General features: G+C 42.6%; 1 protein-coding gene across 7 annotated transcripts in view; it reads right to left on the reverse strand.

Moving 5' to 3' along the window:
- Positions 1-15,358, reverse strand: part of emsy (EMSY transcriptional repressor, BRCA2 interacting) — a 28,961-nt gene that overhangs the window by 10,532 nt on the left and 3,071 nt on the right. For all 7 annotated transcript variants that reach the window (XM_078930845.1, XM_078930847.1, XM_023962451.2 and 4 more), the window contains 12 exons: positions 11,120-11,228; positions 10,830-10,929; positions 10,667-10,741; positions 8,920-9,095; positions 8,412-8,567; positions 6,630-6,889; positions 6,316-6,553; positions 4,393-4,614; positions 3,852-4,001; positions 3,572-3,745; positions 3,352-3,488; positions 2,292-2,465 (listed from right to left, as the gene is read on the reverse strand). In XM_078930845.1, coding sequence (XP_078786971.1) covers positions 2,292-2,465; positions 3,352-3,488; positions 3,572-3,745; positions 3,852-4,001; positions 4,393-4,614; positions 6,316-6,553; positions 6,630-6,889; positions 8,412-8,567; positions 8,920-9,095; positions 10,667-10,741; positions 10,830-10,929; positions 11,120-11,225 — 1,968 coding nt within the window. In that variant the 5' untranslated portion in view covers positions 11,226-11,228. The remainder of the gene's footprint in view (positions 1-2,291; positions 2,466-3,351; positions 3,489-3,571; positions 3,746-3,851; positions 4,002-4,392; positions 4,615-6,315; positions 6,554-6,629; positions 6,890-8,411; positions 8,568-8,919; positions 9,096-10,666; positions 10,742-10,829; positions 10,930-11,119; positions 11,229-15,358) is intronic.

The raw sequence follows: 15,358 nt of genomic DNA on the forward strand, positions 1-15,358 counted from the left end.
TAAGTTTGGTGCTGACACTAATGAAACACATTTTTTTAACGAGCAAGGCGTTTGTACAGACTTAGTCTAAAGTCAAAACGGGAACAGTGAGTCATCAATGGAGGTGTTTTATACTGTGGGCACCACAAATGTACCATTTATAAAGCATTTTTTTTAACATTTAAAACTTTAGCGGAATTGTTTTTTTCATTCACCCGTACAGGTTTAAGTCACTGTGAGACCAAAGCAGCACAGAGAGCAGCCGAAGAACCACATGTGGGGATTTTCCCGCCGTTTATACAGAAGTCTGTTCAATTTAAATTCACCTGAAATGTGAACAGCTGAAGGAGATTATAGTGGATTTTTTTTTTTAAATGTTATACTTTCCTATTTTAGGTTTTGGAGGTACATGAACAATAAATGAAATTCAATAGAGCCTGATTCTGTTTTTGATTTAGCATCAAAATCCACGAGAAAAAATACCTAAAATTCTGGCAGATTAGACATTATGGATCGTAACTAAAGGCTTCATATGGACATATTTATTAGCTTTACAAACCATTAAGGACTAAAATAAAGAAGCTTCGTATTCTTTATGTACTGAGGGCCTTTGTTCCATTTTGTTTTGAGGAAATAAATAATAAAAAGGCATTACAGTAACATTTTTTAAACAAATTAACTTGATTTAAATCCACCGTCAAAACCAAAATTCATTATAAATGTCCATTTTTCTGTAATGTCATTTGTTGTGTTGTTTGGAGATAACTTTGCGCAGCTAAGAAAAAAAAAAGTACAAATGTTAAATTTGCTAGTTTTACTAAAAATGGTTTAACTTAGATAAAACTATTTTTGTGACCAAACGAGGTTGAACATTTAAAATGAATATGTTAAAAAAGAAATCAGGCAAATAAATCAATAAAAAGAGTGAATTCTCATAGACTGAGACAAATATGTCATCAAACAAACCATGTTAAAGTTTTTTGGCACATTGGACCACCTATTAATAATTACATTGAAAAAGTCCAAGATTTGAGCCTTGTGGGACACCGCACACTATGGGTGCACTCTGCATGTGGATAATAATTTAATTTAAATGTATTTAAAAGCATTATGAGACAGAATTAGCCCAACTAGCTCATCTGTTGTCCCGGACAGATGTTAAAATTGTCGACCTAAAAACAAAGAACAAAAATTAATAACAAATCTTAAAATAAAATAAAAAGGATATACAATAAATATACAATTATTAGACAATCGATTCAACATACTGGCTTTAGGGGACTCTTAAAATTTGCTTTTATGTCACATTTCTATAATTTTGACACTAAGAAAAATCATAATCTCGACTTCTATTTGTTTTTCATGGTTTATGACCCTCTCATTGAACACAAATCATTTAGTAGAACTTTTATTTTGAAAAACTGGTTCCAATAGAGTTCCTTTAATGCTTTTAATGGCTTTTTAATTTAACCTTCTTTTGTTGTATTTATTTATTGGTCTTACAATAGTAATCAGTTTCTTCTGATAAAGGTTATATTTCATTTGTGATTTAAGAAAAATATCTTTATTTAAATATTCTTTATGCTCTCTGTTGTGCTTTTCTTTGTCAACCAGATCATCACAGTTTTCTAGCAGGTTTTTTTGCTTTGTATTTTCATCTACTGAATTGACAGAAAATTCTTTCATTGATTTTTTGGAAACATGGATCATATATGTCCCCTTTTTTTCCTTTTAAAGATTTTTAATTGTTTTCTTGTTTCAGAGGTTTCAGACGTTTCAGGCTGGAACAGAGATGTTTTATCATGGGATTCCCGTCATGTCGGCCTTTTACTGATTTCCATTGTTTGGATCTGACCATTCCATTTTGTCTTGACCTCTCCCACTATTGACACACCACTGAGACTGGTAAAAAAAAAATCCCACTAATATCTGTGATCTTCACTGAGCCAACAACTTTTTAAAGGTTTATGGAAATATTAAGCCTATTACTTGAGGAGAGACAAAAAAACCGCACATTACTACTTCTCCTAAAAATGGAGCAGTTGAGAGAGGAAGAGTTAGAACAGGGGGATTTTTTCGCTTTGTTCGATTTAATCATCATCGGCTCTAAATTCTGCCTTGTCATTGTCGTGTCTGCTTACACGAGAAAAAGGAAGTTCTTTGGTGTAAAACACAACCAGCTCTTCTCTTCTCAGGAAAAAGTGTTTGTTCATCACAGAGATCCTCCTCTGCACTTTTACAACGCCTACCCGTGGGCATCCGGGTGACGGCATCATGTGATCCCCATGTGCTCGGTGACCTTTATGTCTCACCTGCGTCTTGCCTTGCTGGCCGTAGACGATCTTTGTTGGGATGATCTTGGTGGCCGTGGACTGGGCTCCGCAGCTCATGCCTTTGGGCTGGGTGACGATCATTTTGGTGATGGGCCTGGAGGCGGTGATGATTGCAGGTTTGGTTCCTTGAACGGCCTGCAGGCTCTTCTCCCCCTGAAGCACATGCACACAGCCCAAGCATTAACCTGGGACTTAGTTATGTGCAGCAAGAATGAATAAATGAACAAATCTTATTTATAAAGCTCTTTAAACGCCTCTGAGGTGTCTAAGTGTTTTACGACAAAAAAGGAGAATTAAAGCTGTGTGTAGCATGGGGTATTACCCGCGGGCGCTACCCCACCATGACCCCGCCACACCCCCAATGACCCCTTTTCACCTTCCCTCACTGGTGGGGTAGCAGCTACACGCCTTTCACTTGACAAATTCAACAAAATGGTGTATTTTCTGTTGGTTTTTACGTTTTTTGGCGTCCTGGGGTGACGAACAGGTCAATGTAATTTCTAGAAGAATCGTGAAAAGTAAACATTCGGATGTCCTTGGCAACTGAGGTTTTTCGTTAACCGTGCCCACCTTCTTATATATTCATAGCTTAAATCGTTTCGCTCGGCTCAAACCATCGATTCATATATTACCTCTTTTCAACATTCCACAAAAAAAATGAAACAGGGTGACATACATTCAATATAATTTCAATAATTCAAGATAATTACAAGTCCTCGATGCTGGAAACAGCATTAAAAGACCCCCGACTTCATTGAAGGCCACCCCTCAATTTGCATTTGATAAATCGGTAAAGGTACTTCTCTTCAGTTTTCTTTTGGTGAAAAGTGTGTTGTGAAGAATGTCATAGACTGTTATTACATTTAATAAAATAGTGTTTGAACAGATGATTAATGATAATCCCAGCTTGAATGTTCCGGATTGTTGTGTGGTTAAATACTAGCCTCTCTGTTTGGTGAAATTTCCAAATAAACATCTCAAACACAGATCCACTTGGGTAAAGTTTAAAAGAATGTTGCGTAGCTAAGCTCCGCCTCACCCCAGCGCTCAACAGCGTTGTGACCACGTTCTTCCCCGGCAGTCCCTGGATGGTGGCTCCTTTGCCCGTGGTCTTCTGCACCACGATGACGTTTGGCTTGGAGGTCATCGGGATGGTGGTGATCTTGGTGGTCGTCCCTGCACCAAAAAGATCATTTTTTTATTTTTTTAGTCCAGGAAAACTCAAAAACGTAGGTTGGAGACCGGATGCAGGGCGTCACCGGAAACGATGTTGCTGCTGATGATCTTGCCCCCCAGAGTGGCCAGAGACTTGGGCACCACGGTGATGATGCTGCCGCTGGTAGTTTTGACGTAGGTGGTGCCTCCACTGGACGCGGTGATTCTGGCGCCGATGTTGGGACTGACAGTAGGCCTTGTGTACGTTGCCTGAGAAGCTACAAAGTCAGAAATTTTACTTTTTATTTTCTTTTTTAAATCAAATCTTTCTCAAAATTGTGTCCACAAACAAAAAGATAAATATTTGGAGTTTGGCGTTCTAACCTGTGGACTGGGAGACCAACTTGGTGGTCATAATGGCGCCGTTACTGCTGACAACCATGATGGGGGAAGAGCTGCTGCTGGACAGAGACACCGACGAGGGTTTGGGCAGGATTTTACTGGGCTGCACCTGCTGGGTGATTATTTTCACCCCTGCAGACGAAAAATTAAAAATTAAAAGAAGCAAAAAAAATTAAAGATGCAAGTGGGGCATCGTACGCTACCCGACCCCACAGCCCCCTTTCTGCTACATGCCCCACACTCTGCCTCTGCCACCCTGGCCAGAGCTGGAGGCGACAAAATTATTTTTTTTTTTAAATTGTCAATTTGTCAAAAACTTATTAGCAGGTGCATGCAAATTTTGGTGAGTTTTTGAGTTTGGCAAGGGCAAAATCTTCACTCAAACGCGCGGTAAAAAAGTAGAATTGCAGACAAAATCTGTTCCCTGCAGTCCAGGACTGCTGCAGGACATATAAATCCATTTGAAGACATGAATGCAAACAACTGGGGGTTAAAAAACAAAGAGAAAACCAAAGGAGCTCACCAGATTCTTGCTTGATCTGAATGGTGGGTTTGACCCCGAGTGGGGGGGTGCTGGAAGTCTGCGCCTGGCTGATGCTGGAGGCTCCTAAGGCGGAGGTCTGCTGCAGCTGTTTGGGGGACTGCTGTTTGGGGAACTGGGCCAGGATCTGAGTGGGCGATCCCACCAGGGTCTTGGGTGAAGGAAGCCTGGCTGAAGCCACCTTGACTCCGGCCGAGGCTGCACCTGCAGGACCAAACATTCGACTGCTGACCGATTCTGGCTCTTACGACATCAGGAGGAGCATCTTAACTAAAAGTAACAAAAACAACCCCCAATCTAGAGGGTTTGCTTAGTTCTTGGACGATAAAAACCTGAAGTTTGTAGAGTCAAAATCCAGCTTTTTAGTTCAGCTGATCAGGTGATCAGTTCAGATATGAGGCCATTGATGAAGCATGATGATGTGTTAGTTTTAGTCTGAGCATTGGGGGACTTTACAAAGACTTTAGTAAATTATTGCAACCTTCCCAGAGGAAGAAAGTGCTTCCAGAAACTGATTCAGAGATCTGCGGTGTAAAAACACAAAAGTTTACACCGACTACAGCATATGGACATCCTTGAAATGCTTGAATAGACTTAGGGTTTAAAAGTTTTTCACATGACTGGAGCTGCTATAGACTTTTGTCCAGTTGATGCATGATTACTAGAAGTAAAAAAACATCACTACAACCTAAAGAACAGGAGCAGCTAGTAAGGAGGATGCTTGGAAAGCGCTAGTCTTAAAGAAAACCTGGAACGGATTGGCTGGAAACTGATGAATAGACACATATTCGAACAAGGCGGCTGTAGAGACTCAAACCTTAGTCACGAGTCCCCTTACGGCTGGATACGGGCTGTTTGCGGGTGAAACATGGGGTTTGCAGGTGACCCACAAAAAGGATCAAGTTTAGTAAACAAATAGAGCGAAACTGTTTGTGCACATTCTTTTTTCCAACAGGCCCTTTGGGTTCTATTACCACAGAAGTGACTTCTCTTTAACTGGAGCCCTGTGACTCCGTATTCAGAGGGTTCACTCAAATGTTAGCTCAGGTCTTAAGAGGTTTAGGTGGCCGTACGATTTTGGAAGGAACTGCAAGTTCCTGCACTTCCTGTGACACTACATTTACACCGGGCTCGGAAATGCGTGTTTGACTGACTGCTTCCAGTGAAAAGTCTAGCTAAGTGCAGATATACAGTACAGACCAAAGGTTTGGACACACCTTCTCATTCAAATGAATGGGAAGGTGTGTCCAAACTTTTGCGTTTGCGTTTCGTGATTTGGCGTTCAAAACTCTTGCGCCTTTCTTTGTGTTCTATGTACAAAATGTGCGGCTGTTGAGCATGTGTTAAACCCGTTTGAACTTTGACCCCATCAGGGACCCAGGTTTGGTAGGTACACATGGATGGCGTCCTTTTCAAAAACAAAAAAATTGCTCTTGGAAGAGAAATTGATGGGATTCTAAGACATCCAGTCGCTCATATATCGGAATGGAGCTGTGAAAGAAACAACCTGGAGAAAGATTTACGAGATTTTCTACCCCTCTTCCAACTTCCAGTGTGAACAGCGTATGCTAAAAGTGCGTTCAAAAATCTACGTTCGGGGCGTTCTTGAACGCTACGTGACACAAGATGCAGCTGCTCCTTTCTACGAGCCTCCAAGGACCGAGACAACCCAAAAACCCCAGCGCCCGTACGAGTGCACGTGACCTGACCACGGCTTTATGGATAAAAATCCTTGTCTTGATTTTGGTCGTGCAGAGATTTTCTGTTGATATTTGATCCTATTTTCCTATTATTGGATTGCAGGTGGATTCACTAAAATAAGACAGGTGGTTTTTAAAAACCGAAGCTCTGACTGAAAGACTTGAGGAACTCGTCTGACTGTGCTCCATCAGGATGAGGACCTACATGGCGTTACAGTTGACATCACCACAGTTGGCGTGCATGACACCACCGTGGTCACAGCGACCGTGCTGGAGGAGGGGCTGGAGCTGGCCGGAAAGACCACCGTCTGCTTCTGGGTGGGCGTGGTCAGGATGGAGGTGGAGCCCAGCTTGGACAGGGCGGCGTTGTTGTGGGCGTGGTGGGACTTTGACAGGATGTTGGGCACAAAGTTGGAGCTGGGAGACGTTGTCACGATGATCACCTGAACGGGTACAGGAAGTGAGAAAGTGCAGGAAAGCGCGAAAGAAGGGGCACGGCGGCCGGCGAACGCCGCTCACCTTCTGGGTGGTGGTGCTGGTGGTCTGGATTGCCGGTTTAGTGAAGGTGATCTTAACGGGGGACAGGTGAGGCGGCAGGGAGTTGGCAATGCTCTGCATGATGTTGCTCATCTTGGGGCTGCCGCTCACAGGCACAGTGATGTTCTTGGTCATCAGGGGGGAAACTTTGGAGACCTCCTTCAGCATCACCGGAGACGAGCTGGACGAGTTTGTGCGTCTTCGCTTGGAAGGTTTTTCGTCTTCGTCGGAACAGCTGACACCTGGGAGACACACAAAAATGAGCTTTGAGGTTCCAATTTCTTGAATTTTTATTTTACACAGAACTGAAATATTTTGAACAACACTCTAAAGTTTGAATCAATGTCCTCCTGACCACAATCAAAGCAAATGTGTCCTCTGCTGGGGACGTTTCTAAACCTGAATATCTCCCACCACTGCATTCTGCTGAATGAGGTCCTTTTTGTATCTATGGAGGACATTTGGAGGGTTGAATGACACCGAATGTGAAGGGGTGGGGCTTTGGGAATTGTAGTTTTTGGTGACTGGAATTGTAGCTGCAGTTTTGGTTCATTCTTGGTCAAGGAAGTGAGCGACTCCCCTTAGTTTGAGGAACTTCTCGCTCGTCTCATTTGTGTTTTCAAAATTGGCATGTTTATAAAGAGTAAGGGAATTTGCTTTATTATCCAGATATGAAAAGTGCAGCAGAATGTGAAGAACATTTAATTTGGGGGGATGTTTTAAGGTAATAAACTTCATAAAAGTGATTTGTTGAACTTTAATTTCTGTAGTTTTAAGTCACATTCTGATAGTAAAGATGTCTGTCCATGTGAGCAACACAAAGAGTAATTTTGTGGGGTTTTTTTTTTGGACGTTCCTGATGTTCTTCACAATGCCTGATCTTTCAGCATATGGTGCAGTTCACAGAGCAGCAGAAGCATCAGAAGACCGTAGAAAAGGTTCAAATGGATAGAATTTAGAGAGGAAAAGGGTTCATAGACTTATTCAGTCTTATAGTGCCCCCTTCAGGCCAAACAGTACATTTTTCTGCTTAAACTCAGGGCCTATAGCATGAAAAATCCACCTTTTTGAACTTTTCAGTGTATTATAATGTTCATTACTCATAAGATGAAACCCCAAAATATTTTGATCTGTTCACTCTTCTCTGAGTTCCTCTAAAAGAACCGTCTCTCTGAGCACCAGCCCCTCCCAATCCACAAAAACGAGTGGGTCCTCACATTGTGACATCACAAAGTGAGGAACCGCCCCTTCCAGGAAGAATCTCCACCCCAGGCTAACACACACACCCCCACTTTCTCCGTGGAGCTAACGGATGAGCACAATATGGAAATCCTCTTTGCAAAAGTTCGGATGCAAGTTTTGGGCGAAACGCAGAAGCGCTGCCGAGGTCGACTCTAGGTAGAAATGGGCGATGCCCACAAGGAGCAAAAGGTGGTGTTATATATACAGTACAGACCAAAGGATTGGACACAACAACACCAATGTGCTTCACAAGAAAAGGAGGACACAGTAAAGTTTAAAATTAGGCACATTAAGAATAAAATTAAAAACAGCATAAATAACAAAAAGTAGTCATCTATAAAATACATAAAAGATAAATTAGAATTCAATGAAAAACTGAGAGAATAAAACACTACTAAGCATGAAAGGCCAGTCTGAACTGATACATTTTTATTGACATTAAAGCGTGTACGGTCAGATGTCATGCGCAGTTCTGCAGGCCCAGCAATGTTTGGGTGGATTTCCTGTAAAAAAAACACTCACTCTTCACGTAGACCGTGCTCCCGCTGGGCAGCACCACCACGTTAGACGAAGGGCTGGCAGGGCGAGGAGACTTCACCGTCGCCCCGATGGGACCGCACGATGCCGATGCGCTGGTGGAGGTGGAGGTGGTGCTGGTGTAGGAGTAACACACCACAACTGTGTGGAGGACACACAAACAACCTCTGACTCGTCTGCATTAATTCACACGCTCAAATAAACATTTTGGGTCAAATGTCACAATGAAATAAATTGTCTTGGATTAAAAAAACACATTTGTGTGTAGAGAACAAACCTTTGGTCCAAAGTTTCAGGCTTCATCCAGACACCAAAAGAACTTTTCAGGTTACACCTTTTTAAAACTTCATTAGAACTTTAAACTCTTTCAATGATCAAAAAACTTACTTAAAGCTTGTCTATCAACACTAACAAAACTCTTGAATGTTTTTTTGGTTTGACTCTTCCATCTTTTAAAGCAGGTAAAGAGCGTCTGGAGAACCTGGAACCTCACCCTCTTTGTTTCCCGTTTCCGCCGGCAGTGGCAGCGAGGCGTTCTGATTGGCTGTGGCGCTGGCGACGGCGTTGGCAGTGGCCGTGAAGGCCGTCTGAGGAACGAGCCTGGGCATGAGGGGAACGAGCCGGCGCCCCTCAATGGACCACTCAGAGGAACTGTTTGGACCCGACATGCTGGAACACAAGAGATGCAGAACGGAGCAACATTTTAGAGAAAAATAACAATCATGAATCTGAAAAACGCTGCTGTACGTCAGACGTTTTAAGCAAACTGGATCTTTAAATGTTAGAGAATGCAGACGTGATCTGAAACGGGTTTTTACTGGGACGCGGTGACAGAAAGAAACCTTAAAGCTACACAGCATCAATGCATCTCTGCAGCTTTAAGACGGAAACAAAGACAGGATCCCTTCTAGATCTGATCAGTAAAAGTCAGTCAAGATTTCAGAGCTGAGAAGTTTAAAACGGCAAAGTTTCAACCGACAGTTTCAGCAAAGATGTTTCGTCTGCCAGGAGACAAATGCAAACTTTATGGATCCAATCCGATGGAAATAGTGTTTTTGATGTTTTAACAAGGCATTTTTCTGTAGATGGAGGACACGTATAAAGAAAATGAAGCTCAAAAGTGAGTTTCTGAATATTGCTGTATTCAGATCGCTGTGAACCGAGAGCAGACGAAAAAATGACGTTTGAAAAAGATCGCATTTGTGACGTAGAAAATATGCTGAGCTTCCGTTGTGATGCATCCACCTGCAGACAAACAGATTCGTCTTTGTTTTCCTGGTCTGAGCTGGAATCTGGATCTAAACTGTACGGCTGGATAACTCTGATATTGATCACCATTTTTGTTGCACCGCCAGTGTCAGGATGGGGTTATGATGGGGTCGTAAGCTAGCAGGAGAGCATGTAGACGGGTGACGGGAAGTGGGGGCGGCCTTACAGCGGTAAGCCCACAACTTGGAGGTAAATTTTCTTATGAACTCCTGCCGCTCTGCACAAACTTTGCCGTAGAAAACAACGGATTTTTTTATTTTGGCAATAAAAAATAAGAAATCAAATAAAGAAATCAAAATATGATCAAAGTGGGCGTTTGAAAATATTGTTTTCACCTCAAAAGTTTCTAATTATTAAAAAGAAAACATAAAATCCGACAAAGACAACCTGGGTTAATGCAAACGGCAGTATTAAGGTAACAATAATACTTGTAGAAAATGAATAAAAGTTTAAAATCAACCTGACTTAACACCCCCCTGCTAACTCATTTAGCTCTTTTAAAGGACATTTGGTTCAGTCTAACTTTATAACCCAAATATTTTCAGGTTAGAGAAATAAAAAAAGTTTAAGTTATTTGCCATAAGGGGCGGAGCTAAAGGGGGCAGCTCCCCCTCCAGCAAAAAGCTTTGCCCCCTAATTTTTGAGTCAATATTAGTGTCCTTATTGACAAAGATTATGAAATCCTCAATACAAGCTTCTTTAAGCATCAGCAATAGCATCTTAGCTGTAAAACTGATTGAAATGTGTATTTTTTTAAAAATCCTTTTCCACCCTACTGTTCTCGTTTGCCACCCTTCCAAACTCTTCTGCCCCCCCCCCACTGTCTTCCAGCTTGAACGCAGTACCAAGACGTTTCTGCAGATAACCGCCATGTGAACCCATCATCCGGAAAAGATGTGGATTCATCCACCGAAGAAGCAAAACCTGTCGTTTGAGGTGCTCTTCGTCCCAAACGATCAGTTGCGACTCACTGATATGCGATGGTGGTGAGGCGTTCATCGTTGACGGCCCGCCGGACCTCAGCGCGGTGGCGCTCTGTCGAGATGCTGCCAGGATGAGGAGAATGAGACACATTCTGCCTTTAGACACATTTAAGAGCTTGTTTTGTTTTTTTTCCAAGCGTGAAATGTTTACCCGAGAATCTTGGTGAGCTCTGCCAGCAGGTCCTTCTTGTCTTTGGTCAGGTCGCCTTGGGCTCGGAGGGCGCTGATCACTCCAGCATATGCCTCCAGCTCTGTGGAGGGAAACACTCCAGACGTCACGCAGCCCCACCTCCGAGTGTTCATCAAACTTCAGACTCAGAAAATGTATGACTAACAGAGGAGCAGGGTGTGCTTATATCTCTGCTGTGTCTTTGTTAATAAAGTGTCAAACAAAAAACTTTAATCATCAAAGCAGAAAACAAAAACTTTTTTCTTTCTTACCAAGTTTACGGAGAATTCTTTTGCATTCGTCTCTGCCCAGGTCCAGGATGGTGGGCCACACCACCGGCATGGTACCAGGCAGAACCGGCTTCTCCAGCTGAATCATTGGCTGAGGACAGAAACGCAGGAACGAACTATAAGAAACTTTTTCTAACACAGAAACACAACTGTTCACGATAAGACTAGAAGGCTGCACGGTGGTTCAAATCCCAGCTGTGTGGAGTGTGCATGTTCTCCCTGTGCATGTGTGGGTTTGTTTCCTCGCACGGCCTAAAGACATGCTTCATGGGTTCATTGGTTCCGTGCAAATGTGTGACCCTGCAACAGACCCAAAGGTAGCTGGGATAGCAATCCAGTAACGCCAAAGAGGATGCAGAAAATGTAGGCATGGACAATAAGATGTAGACAAATCCATAATGTTTATGCTTCATTTGGGGGTGGCCGTGGTGCAGAGGTAGTGCGGTCAACCAGGTTCAGTGTGTCAAAGTGTCCTTGAGCAAGACACTGAACCTCCATAACAACTTTAGGCCGAGAAACGGCTAAAATCAAACACATTTTTGCCTCGTTCTCTTCATTGTGGTGCAAACTATGAAGAAGAAGGAAAAGTTGATTTGCTGAATTCTATGCAGTTCACCTCTTCACTTTAGTCGTGAGGCTGCAGATCAAGGCCCATTTTAAGATGTTTACAGATAGAATCAACCAATCACAGGCTTGAACCCCCCCAACAGGTTTTTGCTTTTTTTCCCCATCTGTCTCCACATTGTAGTTTAGTGATCATAACAGTTTTCTCTTTTGGGCTGAGAGGCAAAGACAAGGCGGCGTCCAGGTTGTGTAACTTCAAATAAATGAACCCTCAGTAGTCTCTGAACTCACCAAAGCGTTTGCCAATCAGATAGTCTGTTTAGAATAATGTAGGATGGACACAGACACCCCCCCCCCCCCCCCCATTACTATAGGTTTCACTAAAAATTGAACATTTCAAAAAGTTTTTTGTTTTGAAATATTAGGTTTAAAAAAAACAAGAAGAGCTATGAGAAATAGAACTTTTTTTGGACAAATGCCTCTACGTGTTTGATCTTTTGTTGTAAAACTGTTTAATATCAATTTTTTAAAGTTTTTATTGTGGTTAAAAAAAAGAAATAAATTACCACTAGGAATTATTTTAGGGTTCATTGTGTTTCAAGTTTACTGTGTAATCATTGTGTAAAATAATTTTTTAAAAGTATGAATAAAAAGACGGATATCAAGCATTGACACAGAAAACTGTGTGAAAATAAATGAATTGGGTTGGACTTCCTGTGACGTCATTTCCGGGTGAGCTATTCCCAGTGCTAGCTGTGTGACTGCTGTCCTCTTGTTTGGCATTAGCCTTACTACTATTGCTTACTCTAAGGGTTATCTGGGTTAATATTCACATCTAGTACCTTTTATTAGCGAATTCACCACTGTTAAACCGCTTGCTGTTCACTTTTCTCATTTTGCTAAATAAACCACTTCTCTTTACTTAAACACCGCTAGCCTTAGCTTAGAACCTAGTATGGCCACCACCACTCCTTCCGCCTCTCCTCCTCTCTCCTGCCCCATGTGCCATATGTTTAGTGATGATCCTGCCTCCTTTAGTGAAGATAGGGGTAGGTGTGTTAAGTGTAGTCTTGTGTTAGACTTGGAGGCCAGGCTGGAGCAGTTAGAAGCGCGGCTCCGCACAGTGGAAGCTAAGCCGGCTAGCCAGGTCGTTACTCGTAGCGCGGGCCGCGCTACCAGGGCTAACTTAGCTAGCACCCCAGCGCCCTCCCAACAGCCGGGAGACAGTCAGGGGTTTGTACCGGTTGGGAGGAAACATAGTGCTAAACGCAAAAACTTAGAGCACCCGAGACTCCACGTTAGTAATAGGTTCTCCCCCCTCAGCGACACACCCGCTGAACACTCAACTCTGGTTATAGGCTCTTCTGAAGTTAGAAACGTGGAGCTCCCAGCGGCTACTGTCAGGTGTTATCCGGGGGCCAGAGTTGGTGACATCGAGGGGAACCTTAGGATGTTAGCTCAGAGTAAGTCCAGGTTCCGTCGAGTCGTGATTCACGCAGGCGGTAATGATGCCCGACGGAGACAGTCAGAGGTGGTTAAGTTAAACGTAACTTCGGTGTGTAAACTGGCTAAGACGATGTCCGACACTGTAATTTTCTCTGGTCCCCTGCCGAACTTAGTCAATGATGAAATGTACAGCCGCTTTTCATCATTTAACCGCTGGCTTTCTAGATGGTGCCCAGAAAACGGCGTTGGTTTTGTGGATAACTGGAGCGCGTTTTGGGGGAAGCCCGGTCTCATGCGGAGAGACGGCGTCCATCCCACTCGGGACGGTGCCGCTCTTCTTTCTAGAAACATTTCTGCTAGCCTTAGTCTGTTAACCTGACAATCCAGAGACGAGACCCGGGCGCAGAGCAGCAGTGTAAAACGCTCCTCTGAGCCTCCCTTAGGGTTAGTGCCGGTGCAAAACCCATGCAGGGAAAGTCAAGCAGGTCCTAGCTTTAGCTTATGTGCTGAAAGACAAATGAAAGGAGCGCGTCATAGAAACCTTACAGTGACAGACAGCACTTCTCACAAGCAGAATTATGATGTCATTAAATGCGGTTTATTAAACATTCGATCCATTTCCTCCAAGTCCCTCTTAGTCAACGAGTTAATTACTGATAACAATCTTAGTCTTTTAGCCTTAACAGAAACTTGGCTCCATCAGGATGACTATGTTAGATTGAATGAAGCAACCCCCCCCACTTATGCTAACTATCAGAAATCCAGGATTTCAGGGAAAGGAGGTGGTTTGGCAGTAATATCACAGTCTAGCTTACTTCTCAGCCCTAAAGTTAAAAATGCTTATAATTCATTTGAAAGCATCATTTTGTCTATAAATCACCCAAACAGGAAAAGTCAAAAACTTGTTTTACTCATAATTATTTATCGCCCCCCCGGCCCATATTCAGAATTTTTAACTGAGTTTTCCGACTTCCTATCGACTATTGTCTTAGATTCTGATCAAATTATAATATTAGGGGATTTTAATATTCATGTTGATGACCCCAGTGACTGCCTAGGAAAGGCTTTTGCAGCTTTATTAGATGATGTTGGTTTCACCCAAAGTGTGAATGAACCCACTCACTGTCATAAGCACACCCTGGACCTTGTTCTAACCCATGGGATAGAGATCAGCCAGCTGAGTGTCCTTCCTCTTAACCCCATCATTTCTGATCACTTTCTGATTACCTTCCAGCTTACACTGGAACATCCTTCTGCCCCAGTGAATAAGAAACAGCTTAGAAGAATCTTAACTGACCGTTCTGTGTCTGAGTTTAAACACACAGTTCAGCCAGTACTTAGTGATATTCTGAGAAAATACTCTGAGACCAGCTCCCATAGTATCAGTCCTAGTATAAATGACCACTTTGTTAATGATGCCTTACAAGCCCTCAGGAGTACACTCGATGTTGTTGCCCCCTTCAAACCTAAGTTCGTCAGACAAAACCGAGTAGCACCGTGGTTTAACGCTGAAACTCGTTCTCTTAAACGAGAAACCCGTAAGTTGGAAAGAGAATGGCGCCGCTCCGGTTCAGAGCAGTCTCTGGACATCTGGAAACATAGCCTATTAAATTATAAAAAAGCTCTGCGTAGAGCTAGAAGCCAGTACTATTCAACCTTAATATCAGAGAATGGAAACAATCCAAGATTTCTTTTTAGCACTATAGCTAAATTAACTCGCAGTCAGAGCTCAGTAGAACCACATGTTCCTGTTTCTCTCAGCTCTGATGATTTTCTTACATTTTTCGATAGTAAAATCTCAAATATTAGACATAAGTTAAATCAAGTTATTCCTACTATCAGCCCAGAACAGGCTGAAGCGGTAGAAATGGAGGCATCCATAGAAACCTCTGTAACATTAGACTGCTTCACTGCTGTGGATCAAGCGGAAATAACATCAATTATTACGTCCTCCAAATCCTCAACGTGTCTGTTAGACCCAATTCCCACTAGACTTTTTAAAGAAACTTTTCCCCTAATTAATGATCCCATATTAACAATGATAAATGCCTCTCTGGAAACGGGTTACGTGCCACAGTCTTTTAAATATGCAGTTGTTAAACCTCTTCTGAAAAAGCCCAGTTTGGATCCTAGCATCTTGGCCAACTATAGACCGATATCAAACCTGCCCTTTATTTCTAAAATCCTAGAAAGAGTTGTAGTTAAGCAGCT

The sequence above is a fragment of the Oryzias latipes genome, chromosome 14 (assembly GCF_053564925.1).
Source record: "Oryzias latipes strain Hd-rR chromosome 14, Olatipes_Hd-rR_3.1".
Taxonomy (NCBI): Eukaryota; Metazoa; Chordata; class Actinopteri; order Beloniformes; family Adrianichthyidae; genus Oryzias; species Oryzias latipes.